This window comes from Coregonus clupeaformis, chromosome 27 (genome assembly GCF_020615455.1).
Source record: "Coregonus clupeaformis isolate EN_2021a chromosome 27, ASM2061545v1, whole genome shotgun sequence".
In the NCBI taxonomy this organism is placed as follows: domain Eukaryota; kingdom Metazoa; phylum Chordata; class Actinopteri; order Salmoniformes; family Salmonidae; genus Coregonus; species Coregonus clupeaformis.
The window spans coordinates 37155526-37172246 of NC_059218.1; the positions used below are offsets into that span (position 1 = coordinate 37155526).

A 16721-nucleotide genomic window follows, 5' to 3' on the forward strand; every position below is an offset into this window, starting at 1 on the left:
GGCTATACATTTGGAAAAATATATATTTTAATAGGCTAAATAATTAATTCATGGCCATATCCTATTTGACAGTTTATAAGAAGACTATAGTTCACAATCATGGCAGGTCGTCTAAGTTTTAATGTACGCCGCTATCTCCCTCTATCTTCACGCGCTTGTGTGGCACAGCCTGGCCAGTGACCACCTGACTCCGGCGCGTGGTCGCAGCTCAACCTATAGCTCTGTCACCGGCGTGCGAGAGATAGCCAGACAGGGCCTTTCGAAAATAGACGGGACCGCTTTGATCCCTTTTCCCTATCACCTCCCTTCTCTCTCTGTCCCCCATTTCAGACCCCCTCCCTTCTCGCTCCTCTCGCCGCGTCATAGTTGTACCTCGCGCCCTCCGCGAAGTCCGCACCAAGTGTACAAAACTGGACCACAGAGAACCAGAAAAAACACTCCAATAAGCACGGAGCGTTACCGAGAACAGAAAACTACCAAGGGAAGGGGGATAGGAGAATTCCGAGGGCGAACGACCGGTGGAGATACACAACAAATACCGAGCTGAGTGAGTTGCCTCAATTGACCTAAAGCAGCCGTGTTTTACTATCCTTAATAACCGTCGACGCCGCAGTTGAATGCTGCGACAGCTTCTTTTACCGCATTGCCAGTGTGTGCGTAATGCTGGGAAAGTCATTGATTGTGACATTGTGACCATTCTTTTTCTTCGCGGACAGTGTCGAGCTTTAAGTTGTGACTGCTGAACCAAATGGAGCACGTTGTGTAGGGCCAGAGGGAGGGGGAGGAGTGCCCCCCCCTTCTTTCCTTATAGGGGTAACACTATTAGGCTACTGTGGTAGGTTTCCAGATGTGTGCGTGCTTGCGCGTACGCGCATAAGGATTGTATGTATATGTGCGTACATATGTGTATTTGTGTTTATTCGCCAATATTCTTGTCATTGACAGATCAGGGAGATCTGTTTCATTGTACAATTTGGGACGGTTAGGCCCTCTCCCCAGAGCCCAAGAGGGGTAGGGGTTAGGGCTGGGGGTGGGAACGGACGGTTTGGCATGTCTATATTAGGAAAGTGACCGTGTCATTCTTCTGCTCTGTCTGGAGAGCCATGCCAGAACAGAGCAGAGAAAATAAGAGCTGAGGCCTATCACAACTACAGACAGACAGAGAGACAGACAGAAAGAAAGACAGACACAGAGAGACAGACAGACAGACAGACAGACAGACAGACAGACAGACAGACAGACAGACAGACAGACAGACAGACAGGAGAGAGAGAGCTAGAGAGACACAGACAGACAGACAGACACAGACAGACAGTGAGACAGACACAGGCAGAACAATTTAATTTTAGAATAAGGCTGTAAAGTAACAAAATGTGGAAAAAGTCAACAGGTCTGAATACTTTCTGAATGCTGTGGCAAAATCATAAAGCACTTGGGTGAGCACATATCTAGCTGTTTTCTTGGAAACAGATTAAGCCTAATTCTGTAGTTCTGGATTTACAGGTACTTTCAATGGATTCAAGTCTTGGACTACTTTTTTGGCATCTACCTGATAGTAAGAGCTTAGTTGAAGGGCAGTTGTTCCTGGAAACTGTGGTTGATTGAGTCAATATCAGAACCATTATTACACCAAGGACTCACGATTGACAGGACTGGTTTGTTCATCCCCAGTAGTCCAGTGCCGGGTGAAAAGAGACTGCACACTGCATTCTATGCTGCTCTGTGCGTTTATTTGCCAATGTTTCGGTCTCCAAAAAGGTCTCAATTTCCAAAAGTCCCCACAGCCAGGAGGTACTACAGAGAAACATAACTTGACTTTCTTCTCTGAACTGAGAGTTGTTTTACTACAGTATTTCATTTCACCTTTCAGAGAGATTGCTCAGGTCCTAATTCTCCTGGGCTCCTGTCTGCAGGGACAGATGGGTAATTTTGGATATGGGTTTTAGTGCCAGTCTATAACCTTTCTTCTGTGTGTGTGTGTCCATGTATACAGTGGTGAAAAAAAGTATTTAGTCAGCCACCAATTGTGCAAGTTCTCCCACTTAAAAAGATGAGAGAGGCCTGTAATTTTCATCATAGGTACACGTCAACTATGACAGACAAATTGAGAAAAAAAATCCAGAAAATCCCATTGTAGGATTTTTTAATGAATTTATTTGCAAATTATGGTGGAAAATAAGTATTTGGTCACCTACAAACAAGCAAGATTTCTGGCTCTCACAGACCTGTAACAACTTCTTTAAGAGGCTCCTCTGTCCTCCACTCGTTACCTGTATTAATGGCACCGGTTTGAACTTGTTATCAGTATAAAAGACACCTGTCCACAACCTCAAACAGTCACACTCCAAACTTCACAATGGCCAAGACCAAAGAGCTGTCAAAGGACACCAAAAACAAAATTGTAGACCTGCACCAGGCTGGGAAGACTGAATCTGCAATAGGTAAGCAGCTTGGTTTGAAGAAATCAACTGTGGGAGCAATTATTAGGAAATGGAAGACATACAAGACCACTGATAATCTCCCTCGATCTGGGGCTCCACGCAAGATCTCACCCCGTGGGGTCAAAATGATCACAAGAACGGTGAGCAAAAATCCCAGAACCACACGGGGGGACCTAGTGAATGACCTGCTGAGAGCTGGGACCAAAGTAACAAAGCCAACCATCAGTAACACACTACGCCGCCAGGGACTCAAATCCTGCAGTGCCAGACGTGTCCCCCCTGCTTAAGCCAGTACATGTCCAGGCCCGTCTGAAGTGCATTTGGATGATCCAGAAGAGGATTGGGAGAATGTCATATGGTCAGATGAAACCAAAATATAACTTTTTGGTAAAAACTCAACTCGTCATGTTTGGAGGACAAAGAATGCTGAGTTGCATCCAAAGAACACCATACCTACTGTGAAGCATGGGGTTGGAAACATCATGCTTTGGGGCTGTTTTTCTGCAAAGGGACCAGGACGACTGATCCGTGTAAAGGAAAGAATGAATGGGGCCATGTATCGTGAGATTTTGAGTGAAACCCTCCTTCCATCAGCAAGGGCATTGAAGATGAAACGTGGCTGGGTCTTTCAGCATGACAATGATCCCAAACACACCGCCCGGGCAACGAAGGAGTGGCTTCGTAAGAAGCATTTTCAAGGTCCTGGAGTGGCCTAGCCAGTCTCCAGATCTCAACCCCATAGAAAATCTTTGGAGGGGAGTTGAAAGTCTGTGTTGCCCAGCGACAGCCCCAAAACATCACTGCTCTAGAGGAGATCTGCATGGAGGAATGGGCCAAAATACCAGCAACAGTGTGTGAAAACCTTGTGAAGACTTACAGAAAATGTTTGACCTGTGTCATTGCCAACAAAGGGTATATAACAAAGTATTGAGAAACTTTTGTTATTGACCAAATACTTATTTTCCACCATCATATGCCAATAAATTCATTAAAAATCCTACAATGTGATTTTCTGGAATTTTTTTTCTCATTTTGTCTGTCATAGTTGACGTGTACCTATGATGAAAATTACAGGCCTCTCTCATCTTTTTAAGTGGGAGAACTTGCACAATTGGTGGCTGACTAAATACTTTTTTTCCCAACTGTACATCCCCTTCATTTCCTTATATACAGAAAATATTCTGTTTATTATAGATATACATATGTCCTACATACTTAATTATATCTAGTATTAAGTTACATACAGACTACTGCAGCTGGCGTTTATATCTTGTCTTAATGCTTCATTCATTTCTCTTGTGGTCTGATCCCATATCTTCATCTGCTGTGTTTGTGTGTGTGCGTGTGTGTGTGTATATGTGAGTGCATGCGTGCATGTGTGGGTGTTTGTGTGGGACAATCGCACTATTTATATCTGTACTGATGGATCATCAGAGTTCTAGAATGTGTCTCCTGTGTTTTCACGGCTTACATTGTTCTGGCCCGTTGCCCAGGACAACAACATGACAACAGTACATCAGACACATAACAACTCAACTTGACTTTTGACACGTCCATCCTAGTATAACATTGTGTGTGTTTAGCAGAATGCCAAGAGGCATAGGTTGTCAATGGAAGAGGTGAGATCAGTCCCATGATTCACATGATTCAAGTTGGATTGATATTACCTCTCTTGGTCAATAAGTATTTCATGATTTATTTAATGATTGATAAATGTTTGATTGATTGACATTGCATATCTGTAACTGTCACTTCCTCATTCACTCACTTTTCCCTCCTTCACTCTTCCTCTTTCCATCTCTCTTACCCCCCACACCCCCCTCCTCGTCGCCCCTCTCACTCTTCCTCTTTCCATCTCTCTCTCCATCTATACCCCCTCCCTTCCTTGTCTCCGTAGCGATGAGTCGCAGCATCGTAAGACAGAGTAAGTTCCGGCACGTCTTCGGTCAGGCTGGGAAGACGGAGCAGGGCTACGATGACATACGCGTTTCCAAGGTGACGTGGGACAGCTCGTTCTGTGCCGTCAACCCAAAGTTCCTGGCCGTCATTGTGGAGTCCAGCGGGGGCGGAGCCTTCCTCGTCTTGCCCCTCTCTAAGGTCAGTCAGTCTGGGATTCAAACAACAACAAAGCAGGCACCCTGCCACTTCTTTTGGTAAACAGCTGAGGGATTGGGCTGGAGGTCAGTCAACCATTAAAGGGGTAATCTGCAGTTGCTACATCCATTTTTGAACTTATAAATTAAATTATATATACCCATTGATTCTTGAAGAATTTAACATATAAATGCCTTATGAGCTTAGTTCAACTGTTGTACCCCATCAGAAGCTTGTTTGTAAACAAAGTAAATGTAAATAAAACACTATATAGCCTCAAAACATGGTTAAAACTATAATGTTGATATCATGGATGGTCTGTCCTTGCATCCATAGCTGTCTATGAATTTCAGCGTGATTAAATTTCTCCAGCCCCATCCCTCAGCTTTTTACAGAAACAGGGGCGGGGTGTTGGCTTTGTTATTGTTTCAACTGCTGATTGCCGCTTTAAGGGATATCGGTTTTTGACCTTTACCTGTATTTTTTAACTTGTCCTGAAAGCAGTCCATGGGCCGATAGACCGTCATCCATGGTTCAGATTTGTTTCAGAAGCCACTACTAGTACTAACTTCATTTAATAGCCACTGCCAACCAAAGGGAAAACTCACCATGTAAAAAAATGTGGGACAAATTCAAATCAACAAAACACAATGCACCGACATCGCACTGTACTTTACTTTTAAAGGTAATTTATGCTTCAGACGATGTCGGTGTCATTGACAGCGAATGTGATCTCTGCTAAAGTCTGGGAAATGTCCTTTAAAAGTCAATTGCAGTGCGATGTAGGTTTGTTTGAATTCCAGCCTTGGTTTGAAGTTCCTTAGAGATGATTTAACTTAATATTTAGAACATGATGAGCTTTCTGTGCTGAGGGTTGGACAGTTGAACGGGACTGTGTTGGGAACAGCATTGATTGTGTGGATACAATTGAGGTCAATTCAAAAGTTTTGTATTCAGTCATTATTGTGTGAGAGTTCACTTCTAATCAGTGGCGTTTCGCAGGACCCCCCCGCAAGGTCCAAGCAAGGCCCCCCGGCTCCCCTATGAGGCATAGAGAAAAATGTGCATTTTTATAGCTAATTTCATGCTATTTTACACATTTTGCCATGAGGCTGAGATAAAATACCCCCCCCTCCCCCCTCTAACTGCTCTCTACCCCCCCTCTACACCCATTCTACCCCCAAGTCTCAGGTTTCGTCCTTCTCTCTAGAGCCAGATTCACCAAGTGTTTTCTTTGTGCAACAGAGCAAAGTTCTGCACCAGTTTCTTTCCACAGGGAATAACACACATAAACAATAGAACAAAATAAATAAAAAATATGTTAGAAGGAGATAATCTAGATAAGTATAGATTAACACAGTTCCATGTTTTTAGCTTATCTCACTCCCCTCTAAAAAAACTAACAGGTTGAAACTTTGTACCTGGTGTGAACCAAACTTTTAGTCTGGCCTTAAGTACACTGCTCTCTCTTTAGGATACGCTGACTGACTGGAGAGGATTATTCCTACAACCAACTGAAAGCTCAGACTAACTAACCACCTGTTTAGTAAAACCTGTCAAGACAGATACTTAGAGGATTTATAAAGTTCTAGACTGGTAAGATAATAGTTGCCATTAGAGGTTAAGTTCGATTTTTATATCAGTGTTTGCCTTATGATAAAGGCAGCTTATTGTCTAAAAGTTAGCTAATTACAGTAATAGATGTATTGCATCGCAGCAATAGAGTTCCAAGCAAGCTGCCTTGTTATTCTTTTTGTGTTTGTAACAGGGAACGTATGGTGCCCTTCGTTGAGTGTATAGATGTCCTTGCTAGGGAAAGAATTCAGCTGTAACTCTTATGGTGGTGTTGAAGTTGTTGTTATCTGAGTTCTCCTGTGTGTCCCTGGAGGACAAAGCTCCCGAGGTGTTACTGTCGGTGCTGTACAGACCTTGCTCTCTTCTCAGTCTATCCTCACACAGCAAGGTGTTACCTGAAGCAGGGTTTCCATTCCTTCACTTAGACAGGGCAGGTCCCCCTGTCTAAAGGCGTCTGCATGCTTCCCAGCCGGAAGTGTTTGTGCATATATTATGACGACATTTTGTGCCGTTTTGGACTTCAGTGAGTCCAAAACTAACAGTTCGGCTGTTCGGACACACAACAAGCCGAAGTTCAGAGCCGACGTCTACGCCCCTTTGTCGGTGATTGGTCAACAGTAGGGATTCATCAATAACGTCTTTGTTGTCAGTCAACGAGGGATGACTCATTTACATGCACATTTTTTCATTGAGAAATCCTGCACCAAACCTCTTAGTTAGATATAAAATTGCGTGACTAAGATCTCCTCTGCAAAAACGTCAAAATTAATGACAGCTTTCTTGAGTTATCTTAGATTAATTCGGACTATTTTGAGGAAGTGTATACTGGCTACGGCGTCTCAAAATGGACAAACAGTACTATTGCGTTCTTTTTCTAGTTTTTCAAGTGAAGGTCTTCTAAAGGAGGATGCCAGCACAGTTGTTTGGTTATCTTCCCCTAGCCTATTGGACGCCCCGCCTATGCTGTCGTCAATGTGAAAGTAACCCTTGCATAAACAGCACTCTCTCTGCTCTCTGCTGAGTTAAAGGCATGCAGGCAAGCAGCTTCTCTCCGAGCGATGCTCCGCATGGTCCTAAAGCCAGCCACCCGATACGCGAGACAGACGTTGCATTTCAATCGGGATTGGAATGATTTTATTCTACTTTCTTGTAGCCTACTTTTACATTTTTGGTCTTGAGCTAGGGTATGGAGACTGTCATCCCACTGGGCACAGAAGTCAGTTCAACGTATAGTTTTGATTTACATTTTGTTGAGTTGTCAGCTAACGTGAATTCAACGTTAAATCAACAAAACATTTCACCATGTCATTAGATGTAGGTTAAAAGTTGGGTGAAAAAAATACTAAGTTACCTTACGTTGATGACTTTTTTCAAATCCAATCAGTCACATTTTTTGGGTTGAAATGACATGGAAACAACGTTGGTTCAACCAGTTTTTGCCCAGTGGGGTACCCTGCTATACCCTGCTATACCCAACTGACACCCCTGATTCCTTGGGGGCCATCGGGCCTACAGATTCTCACAAGCGTTCGCTCTAAGCAGTGACCACTGAACAGGGTTTTGGGGCTGGGGAACATCACATTGATGCAGACATATTCTGGTCTCTGATACTGACAGTAAATCTGAACAACTGTCTGTCTATTAGTAACAGACAGAGCGAGAGAGAGAGAGAGAGAGAGAGAGAGAGAGAGAGAGACAGACAGAGAGACAGAGAGAGACAGAGACAGAGAGACTGCCGCTACCTCGCTCTCCAACCAAGGTGTATGAATTGAGGAGCGAATTGAAGTTGCTGAATGTCCTCTTCACTTCAGAGTGAGGAGAGTTATATATATTACAGGGCTGGACAGACAGAGGGAAAATGAGTGGGAAAGAAGGAGAGGGAGACATGGTTATACTGTATATTAGAGGGCTGGACAGACAGTGGGAAAAGGAGTGAGAGGGAGAGAGAGACATGGTTATACTCTGGGGTACGATATCCTTAATAAAGATGAGCAAAAATGACTATAAAATAAATACAAATACTGAGTTGTATTGTATGCTATTTTCTATTGTTTTATTATATTATTTTATACTAATACATTTGCTCAGAGAAAGAGAATGTTTAACAAGTAATGTTTTTTTCTCAAAAAGGTAGGGGTCATAAATTGACACCCCTGTTTTCAATACCTTTCAATAACTCACCTTTCGAATACCACTGAGACTTTTTCTCAAATGTTTTATGAGTTGGAGAACACATTGGGAGGGATCTTAGACCATTCCTCCATACAGAATCCTTCCAGATCCTTTTCATATCCTTCGTTTGCACTTACGGACTGCACTCTTCAATTCAAACCACAGGTTTTCAATGGGTTTCAGGTCCAGAGACTGAGGCGGCCATTGCAAAATGTTGATTTTGTGGCCAACTAACCATTTCTTTGTGGATTTTGATGTGTGCTTGGGGTTATTGTCTTGCTGGAAGATTTACTTGTGGCCTAGTTTCAGCCTCCAGGCAGAGGCCACCAGGTTTTTGGCTAAAATGTCCTGGTACTGGGTAAAGTTTGTGATGTCGTTGACCATAACATCAAAGATCCACCACCATATTTTACAGAAGGTATGGGGTTATTTTCTGCTCATGCGTTCTCATTTCGACGCCAAAACCACCTCTGGTCAAAGAGCTATATTTTCATGTCATCCAACAAATGTAAACAGCTGGAGTTTGCTAAACGGCATTTGCACTTGGATTGGAACCGGTGCTTTGGTCAGATGACATGAAAATAGAGCTCTTTGGCCACGCAGACCAGTGGTGGGTTTGGTGTCGAAAGGATTACTTGTTAAACAAAATCTCTTTCTCTGGGAAATCGTATTGGTATAAAATAATATAATTTCCCCATTTTAGTTGAGGATACAATATAGCTCAGTAGTTGTATTATTTGAAAGAGTCTGTTTTCCTCATCTTTATCATTTCAGATCCCACTGTACATTAGAGGGCTGGCGAGTCAGTCAGTCTATATATATCTGTGCAGCTCTCTATCCACCCTGCACAGGGTCCCTGGCGAGCCAAAAGAAAAACTCCCCTTTCAACACCTCCTCACACTGCTATAAATACACACCTCTTGGGGGTAGGGTGTGTGTGTGTGATGGGGGTGAAGACACGTTGTTCACACTAACAGAAAAGGAAGTGGTAGAATAGCACAGGAAGTGACATCATTGGTCAGGAAAGCGTATGTTCTTGGCGTGTGTTTCAGGTATCAATAAAATAAAAACCACAAATGTAGTATGTGAAATTATGTACAGTGGGGGAAAAATGTATTTAGTCAGCCACCAATTGTGCAAGTTCTCCCACTTAAAAAGATGAGAGAGGCCTGTAATTTTCATCATAGGTACACGTCAACTATGACAGACAAATTGAGAAAAAAAAATCCAGAAAATCACATTGTAGGATTTTAAATTAATTTATTTGCAAATTATGGTGGAAAATAAGTATTTGGTCACCTACAAACAAGCAAGATTTCTGGCTCTCACAGACCTGTAACTTCTTCTTTAAGAGGCTCCTCTGTCCTCCACTCATTACCTGTATTAATGGCACCTGTTTGAACTTGTTATCAGTATAAAAGACACCTGTCCACAACCTCAAACAGTCACACTCCAAACTCCACTATGGCCAAGCCCAAAGAGCTGTCAAAGGACACCAGAAACAAAATTGTAGACCTGCACCAGGCTGGGAAGACTGAATCTGCAATAGGTAAGCAGCTTGGTTTGAAGAAATCAACTGTGGGAGCAATTATTAGGAAATGGAAGACATACAAGACCACTGATAATCTCCCTCGATCTGGGGCTCCACGCAAGATCTCACCCCGTGGGGTCAAAATGATCACAAGAACGGTGAGCAAAAATCCCAGAACCACACGGGGGGACCTAGTGAATGACCTGCAGAGAGCTGGGACCAAAGTCACAAAGCCTACCATCAGTAACACACTACGCCGCCAGGGACTCAAATACTGCAGTGCCAGACGTGTCCCCCTGCTTAAGCCAGTACATGTCCAGGCCCGTCTGAAGTTTGCTAGAGTGCATTTGGATGATCCAGAAGAGGATTGGGAGAATGTCATATGGTCAGATGGAACCAAAATAGAACTTTTTGGTAAAAACTCAACTCGTTGTGTTTGGAGGACAAAGAATGCTGAGTTGCATCCAAAGAACACCATACCTACTGTGAAGCATGGGGGTGGAAACATCATGCTTTGGGGCTGTTTTTTCTGCAAAGGGACCAGGACGACTGATCCGTGTAAAGGAAAGAATGAATGGGGCCATGTATCGTGAGATTTTGAGTGAAAACCTCCTTCCATCAGCAAGGGCATTGAAGATGAAACGTGGCTGGGTCTTTCAGCATGACAATGATCCCAAACACACCGCCCGGGCAACGAAGGAGTGGCTTCGTAAGATGCATTTCAAGTGTCCTGGAGTGGCCTAGCCAGTCTCCAGATCTCAACCCCATAGAAAATCTTTGGAGGGAGTTGAAAGTCTGTGTTGCCCAGCGACAGCCCCAAAACATCACTGCTCTAGAGGAGATCTGCATGGAGGAATGGGCCAAAATACCAGCAACAGTGTGTGAAAACCTTGTGAAGACTTACAGAAATCGTTTGACCTGTGTCATTGCCAACAAAGGGTATATAACAAAGTATTGAGAAACTTTTGTTATTGACCAAATACTTATTTTCCATCATAATTTGCAAATAAATTCATTAAAAATCCTACAATGTGATTTTCTGGAATTGTTTTCCTCATTTTGTCTGTCATAGTTGACGTGTACCTATGATGAAAATTACAGGCCTCTCTCATCATTTAAGTGGGAGAACTTGCACAATTGGTGGCTGACTAAATACTTTTTTCCCCCACTGTATTATGCATTGTGTAATTATGGTTTGAATTCCAGGTAGTCTTTATTGCAGTCCTGCTGTGCAGATTATCAGACGTGTAACATCTCAGGAACCACATCAATATTATATAGCAATCTTCTAAGATGGTGGGCATAACTTCAACATTTGTATTGCTGTTGCTAGAATGTAGAGTTTTCTAACTAGAGTGTACTATGTATATTGCAGTAATGTGATGCTGTGATGCCTGTCTGTCCTGTGTGATGTAGATGGGTCGTCTGGATAAGAACCACCCGTTGGTGACTGGCCATGCTGGGCCTGTCCTGGACATCGACTGGTGCCCTCACAACGACAACATCCTGGCATCCTGCTCAGAGGACACCACCGCCATGGTAAGGCTGGCAGCCTGTGTGTGAGTGTGTTATATTGCATATCATAGCTAAACATTATAATGTATCAACTGTCAGTGTTTTTTAAGAACTGGCCCTGGACTGTTGTTCATCTAATGAGCTGTTAAACCAAGGTCCTGACTCTCTGTGGTCAGTATGGATCACATGGCTCTTGTCTCATGAGGAGTACTATAGTACTGTAGTGTAGGGGTGTTAGCCCCGGTGTTCTGCCTAAACCCCTTACGTGGCCTCACACTTATGACAAGGGGACTCAGTGGGAGAATAGAAAGGTGGGTGGTGTTGGAGGGATGGCATGTTAGGTGGATGGAGGGAGGTATAGGAGAGATGGGTAGGGGTGCAGGGGGGTGGGGTGCGGGCGGTCAAGAGGGGGGTGGCGGGGTTGGGTTGTTGGGGTAACGGCTGGTTGGTATTTATAAACATGTGTTAACACAGCTCCCCTGAATACCCCTCTGCCTCATCCACCAATCAGATGACAGAGCCTCTCAGGATGAGCAGGGATGAGATATCAAAGTTGTGTGTGCGTGTGTGTGCAAGGAATGTGGTTTATCAGACCTCCTAGTGCTACAGTCCACCAAGACCTTGCATCACAAGGGCAGCACAAGGACAAGTGTGTGTGTGTGCTTGTGTTCTGGGTTTATCAACGAGGGAACGTGTTGATGCAAACAAGGGATTTTGGCACATTTCATTTTGTGAATTTTCTCATACTTCAGAATTCACTATACCAAATAGTATGGAAAAAACATTCTATAAGATATAGTATTAGAATTAGGTCATAGCAATGTTCTTTGTGTCCCCATGTGTAATGTTATTTTGTGTCCCCATGTAGGTGTAACATTATGTGTCCCCCTTTAGGTGTATTGTGTCCCTGTGTAGGTGTAACAATAGAAATAGAATGAATTGAACGGGTGTCTCCATTCAAGTTAATGATTCAAGGGTTGACTGGCGGCCATTGTGAGTGTACCCATAGGAGCAAAGCAGGAAGTAAAAGCTACAGTTGGTTTAAGACATAGAGGATGATAGAGGCCTCTAGTGGCCAAACGTCCATTTTAGCATGGGAAGAGTCATTGAGGGCTTCCAGCCATGGCATATATTATTATATTATATTATTAAAGTAGTCAAAGTAGTCAACTGGGTGGGGATTCCTATGGGTTGGAGCCTAAAATGGCGCTGCCCATGCTGTCACAGACACTATAATGGCACAGATATAAAGACGAGTCCTCTATCTATCTCTATGGTTGAAGATGACACAACGGGACCTCTCATCCAATGGGTTTTGAGAAAGAGGCGAGGAAGGAGGAGGGAAGACGTGAGGAGTATGCAATTGAGATTCTCCCCTTGTCATCTTCAAATATATTCTATCGCATGAGCCACGTCAGTTAGCATCATTTGAATGAACATTCTACATGACCATTTACATTGTTGCATCACAATACCAAGCAGCCATTGCGAGTGTACCCATGATACTTTATATAATGACGAGATGGTCTCCGCCTTGACAATGGGAGTCGTTGTCCCAAAGGCGGGGAGGCAGGTGGTCTGCTTATCGCTATATATCGCCGCATGGACAAATTTTGACAGGAGTGGATCCTCTCGCTCTGCCTCTTCCTCAATGCCATGAGTCTACCCATACATAAATATAGATGTGGCATATCTCCATGAGCCTACCAGCCAAATTGCCAGGCAAAGCGGTTCCAAGCCCGTTCTAGTTATTCTATTTCTATGGGTGTAACATTGTAATGTGTCATCCTGTAGGTGTGTAATGTTATATTGTAAGGGTGCGTTCGTAAAGTTACTCTGGCTATCTACTCCGATTTCAGAGCACTCTCGTCTGAGTGTGCCAGAGCGCAGAATAACTGATGAATTTACGATCGCTCAACACCCGCTGAATATGGCCGGTGTCAGTAAACGTCGGCAAAAAAACGTAATGAAATTGTTGCCAGCAGCACAGTTAGTCACCAACGCACTGGATAACATGAAAACAGCCTAACCAGTTCTGCTAGGGCGAGAGTGAGGTTTTAAACTAATTTGTGTCTGGAAGTAGCTAGCCAACGTTAGCCAGTTAGCTTGGGGGCTGGAATGCCGTTGTGAGGTCAGAACGCTCGGATCAACCCTACTCCTCGGCCAGAGTGTCCAGTGTGCGCTCTGAACGCTCCAAGAGCGAAATGCTCTCAATTTACGAACGCCCAGAGCGCACTCTGAGCGCACTCTGGCACTCCAGATTGAATTTACGAACATTGTTTTGAACATTCGTTTTAGGACTGATGCCCGACAGTGTTCTGCTCAATGCATTGTCAATTGGCACTGATGAAGATTTCATCTAAAGTGCATTACAGTGGCTTGGAAATACAATTACATTTCTAAAGGAGACAAATAATTAGTAGGAAAACCTTTTGTCATTGTGATGTTGCCAGATTGATTTTAGATGCAGTGCAACGTTAGCTAGCTAGCTAAGATTGACGAGAGACCACCGGAATTTAGCTGAAAATTGCACATTTTTGATGAACATTGCTAGCTAATGACAACATTGCAATCGATCTAAAGTAAATTTGACAGCATGATAATGAGGGCAAAGTTGTTTCCTACTAAATATTTGCCTACTTTAGCAATGTAATTGTATTTCCAGGCGAAGCAGTCATTAGCCTCCGTTAGCCTCCGTTCAGAATGACTGGGCTCTACACGGCTTGAGAACGTTCATAACAATGGCATGACGCGACCGAGTGTCGGAGGTGCAACCTATAGGTGTAATGTTGTTTTGTGTCCCCCTCTAGGTGTAACATTATTTTGTGTCCCTCTATAGGTGTAATGTATTTTTGTGTCCCCCGTAGGTGTTAAGTTCTATCTATGGATTTGTGTGTGTGTGTGTGTGCACGTCCCCTGTAGGTGTTAAGTTATATTGTGTCCCCCTGTAGGTGTTAAGTTATATTGTGTCCCCCTGTAGGTGTTAAGTTATATTGTGTCCCCCTGTAGGTGTTAAGTTATATTGTGTCCCCCTGTAGGTGTTAAGTTATATTGTGTCCCCCTGTAGGTGTTAAGTTACATTGTGTCCCCCTGTAGGTGTTAAGTTATATTGTGTCCCCCTGTAGGTGTTAAGTTATATTGTGTCCCCCTGTAGGTGTTAAGTTATATTGTGTCCCCCTGTAGGTGTTAAGTTACATTGTGTCCCCCTGTAGGTGTTAAGTTATATTGTGTCCCCCTGTAGGTGTTAAGTTATATTGTGTCCCCTTGCAGGTGTGGCAGATCCCTGATCAGATGGGGACCCGGCCCATATCAGAGCCCATCGTGGTCCTGGAGGGACACTCCAAACGCGTCGGCATTGTCACCTGGCACCCCACTGCACGCAACATACTACTCACTGCAGGTACACACACGCAGACGCACACACACGCAGACGCGCACACACACACGCACACTCACTCACGCACTCTCTTCCCCCCCCCCCAGGCAGTGATAACCTGATAATAATCTGGAACGTGGGAACTGGCGAGGCGCTCATCTCCATGGACGACCACCCAGACCTCATCTACAACGTCAGCTGGAACCGTAACGGCAGCCTGTTCTGCACCACCTGTAAGGACCGACGCCTCCGCGTATGTGACCCCCGCAAGAGAGAGGTGGTCGCGGTGAGTTGGTGAATGGAGGAAAGAAATAAAGATGAGGGGGTAAGAGAGAGGTGGTCACGGAGAGGTCAAAGGTCACCGTTTCCCAGACCCAGTCTCTGTACTCAAAGTGAGTGATTCGTATTTAAAATGACGGCCATGCAAGAGGCCTCCAGTGTGGACGGGGATAACAAATAAATAAAAACAGACAGAAGACAACAACAGCAAACAAACAGGAAGTAAAACAACATGCTTCCTTACATAAGGCAACGCAAACTAGTGACATCGGGTGACAATTATACTGAACAAAAAAGAAATGCAACAATTTCAAAGATTTTACTGAGATACAGTTCATATAAGGAAATCAGTCAATTGAAATAAATTCATTAGGGCCTAATCTATGGATTTGACATGACTGGGAATACAGATATGCATAGGCAAGCTTCGAGTTCCTCGGTGTACACATCACTGACAATCTGAAATGGTCCACCCACACAGACAGTGTAGTGAAGAAGGTGCGACAGCGCCTCTTCAACCTCAGGAGGCTGAAGAAATTTGTCTCGGCCCCTAAGACCATCACTAACTTTTACAGATGCACCATTGAGAGCATGCTGTCGGGCTGTATCACCGCCTAGTATGGCAACTGCACCGTCCGCAAACGCAGGGCTATCCAGAGGGTGGTGCGGTCAGCCCAACGCATCACCAGGAGCACACTGCCTGCCCTCCAGGACATCTACAGCACCCGGTGTCACAGGAAGGCCAAGAAGATCATCAAGGACCTCAGCCACCTGAGCCACGGCCTGTTCACCACGCTATCATCCAGAAGGCGAGGTCAGTACAGGTGCCTCAAAGCTGGGACAGAGAGACTGAAAAACAGCTTCTATCTTAAGGCCATCAGACTGTTAAATAGCCATCACTAGCCGGCCTCCACCCAGTACCCTGCCGTGAACTTAGTCACTGTCACTAGCCGGCTACCACCCGGTTACTCAACCCTGCACCATAGAGGCTGCTGCCCTATGTACATAGACATGGAACACTGGTCACTTGAATAATGTTTACATACTGTTTTGCCCACTTCATATGTATACAGTGCCTTGCAAAAGTATTCATTCCCCTTGGCGTTTTCCTATTTTGTTGCATTACAACCTGCAATTTAAATGTTTTTTTCTTCGGATTTCATGTAATGGACATACACAAAATAGTCCAAATTGGTGAAGTGAAATGAAAAAAATAACTTGTTTCAAAAAATTCGAACAAATAAATAACGGAAAAGTGATGCGTGGATATGTATTCACCCCCTTTGCTATGAAGCCCATAAATAAGATCTGGTGCAACCAATTACCTTCAGAAGTAACATAATTAGTTAAATAAAGTCCACCTGTGTGCAATCTAAGTGTCACATGATCTGAGTATATATACACCTGTTCTGAAAGGCCCCAGAGTCTGCAACACCACTAAGCAAGGGGCACCACCAAGCAAGCGACACCATGAAGACCAAGGAGCTATCCAAACAGGTCAGGGACAAAGTTATGGAGAAGTACAGATCAGGGTTGGGTTATAAAAAAATATCCGAAACTTTGAACATCCCATGGAGCACCATTACAAATCCATAATTAAAAAATGGAAAGAATATGGCACCACAACAAATCTGCCAAGAGAGGGCCGCCCACCAAAACTCATAGACCAGGCAAGGAGGTCATTAATCAGAGAGGCAACAAAGAGACCAAAGATAACCCTGAAGGAGCTGCAAAGCTC

The 16721-nt window shown here is 44.0% G+C and overlaps 1 protein-coding gene across 1 annotated transcript in view; it reads left to right on the plus strand.

Moving 5' to 3' along the window:
- The first annotated feature begins 367 nt into the window (after positions 1 to 367).
- Positions 368 to 16721, plus strand: part of LOC121542002 (coronin-6) — a 29826-nt gene continuing 13472 nt past the window's right edge. The window contains exons 1-5 of the mRNA XM_041851424.2: positions 368 to 547; positions 4339 to 4538; positions 11230 to 11352; positions 14599 to 14728; positions 14812 to 14990. Coding sequence (XP_041707358.2) covers positions 4341 to 4538; positions 11230 to 11352; positions 14599 to 14728; positions 14812 to 14990 — 630 coding nt within the window. The 5' untranslated portion in view covers positions 368 to 547; positions 4339 to 4340. The remainder of the gene's footprint in view (positions 548 to 4338; positions 4539 to 11229; positions 11353 to 14598; positions 14729 to 14811; positions 14991 to 16721) is intronic.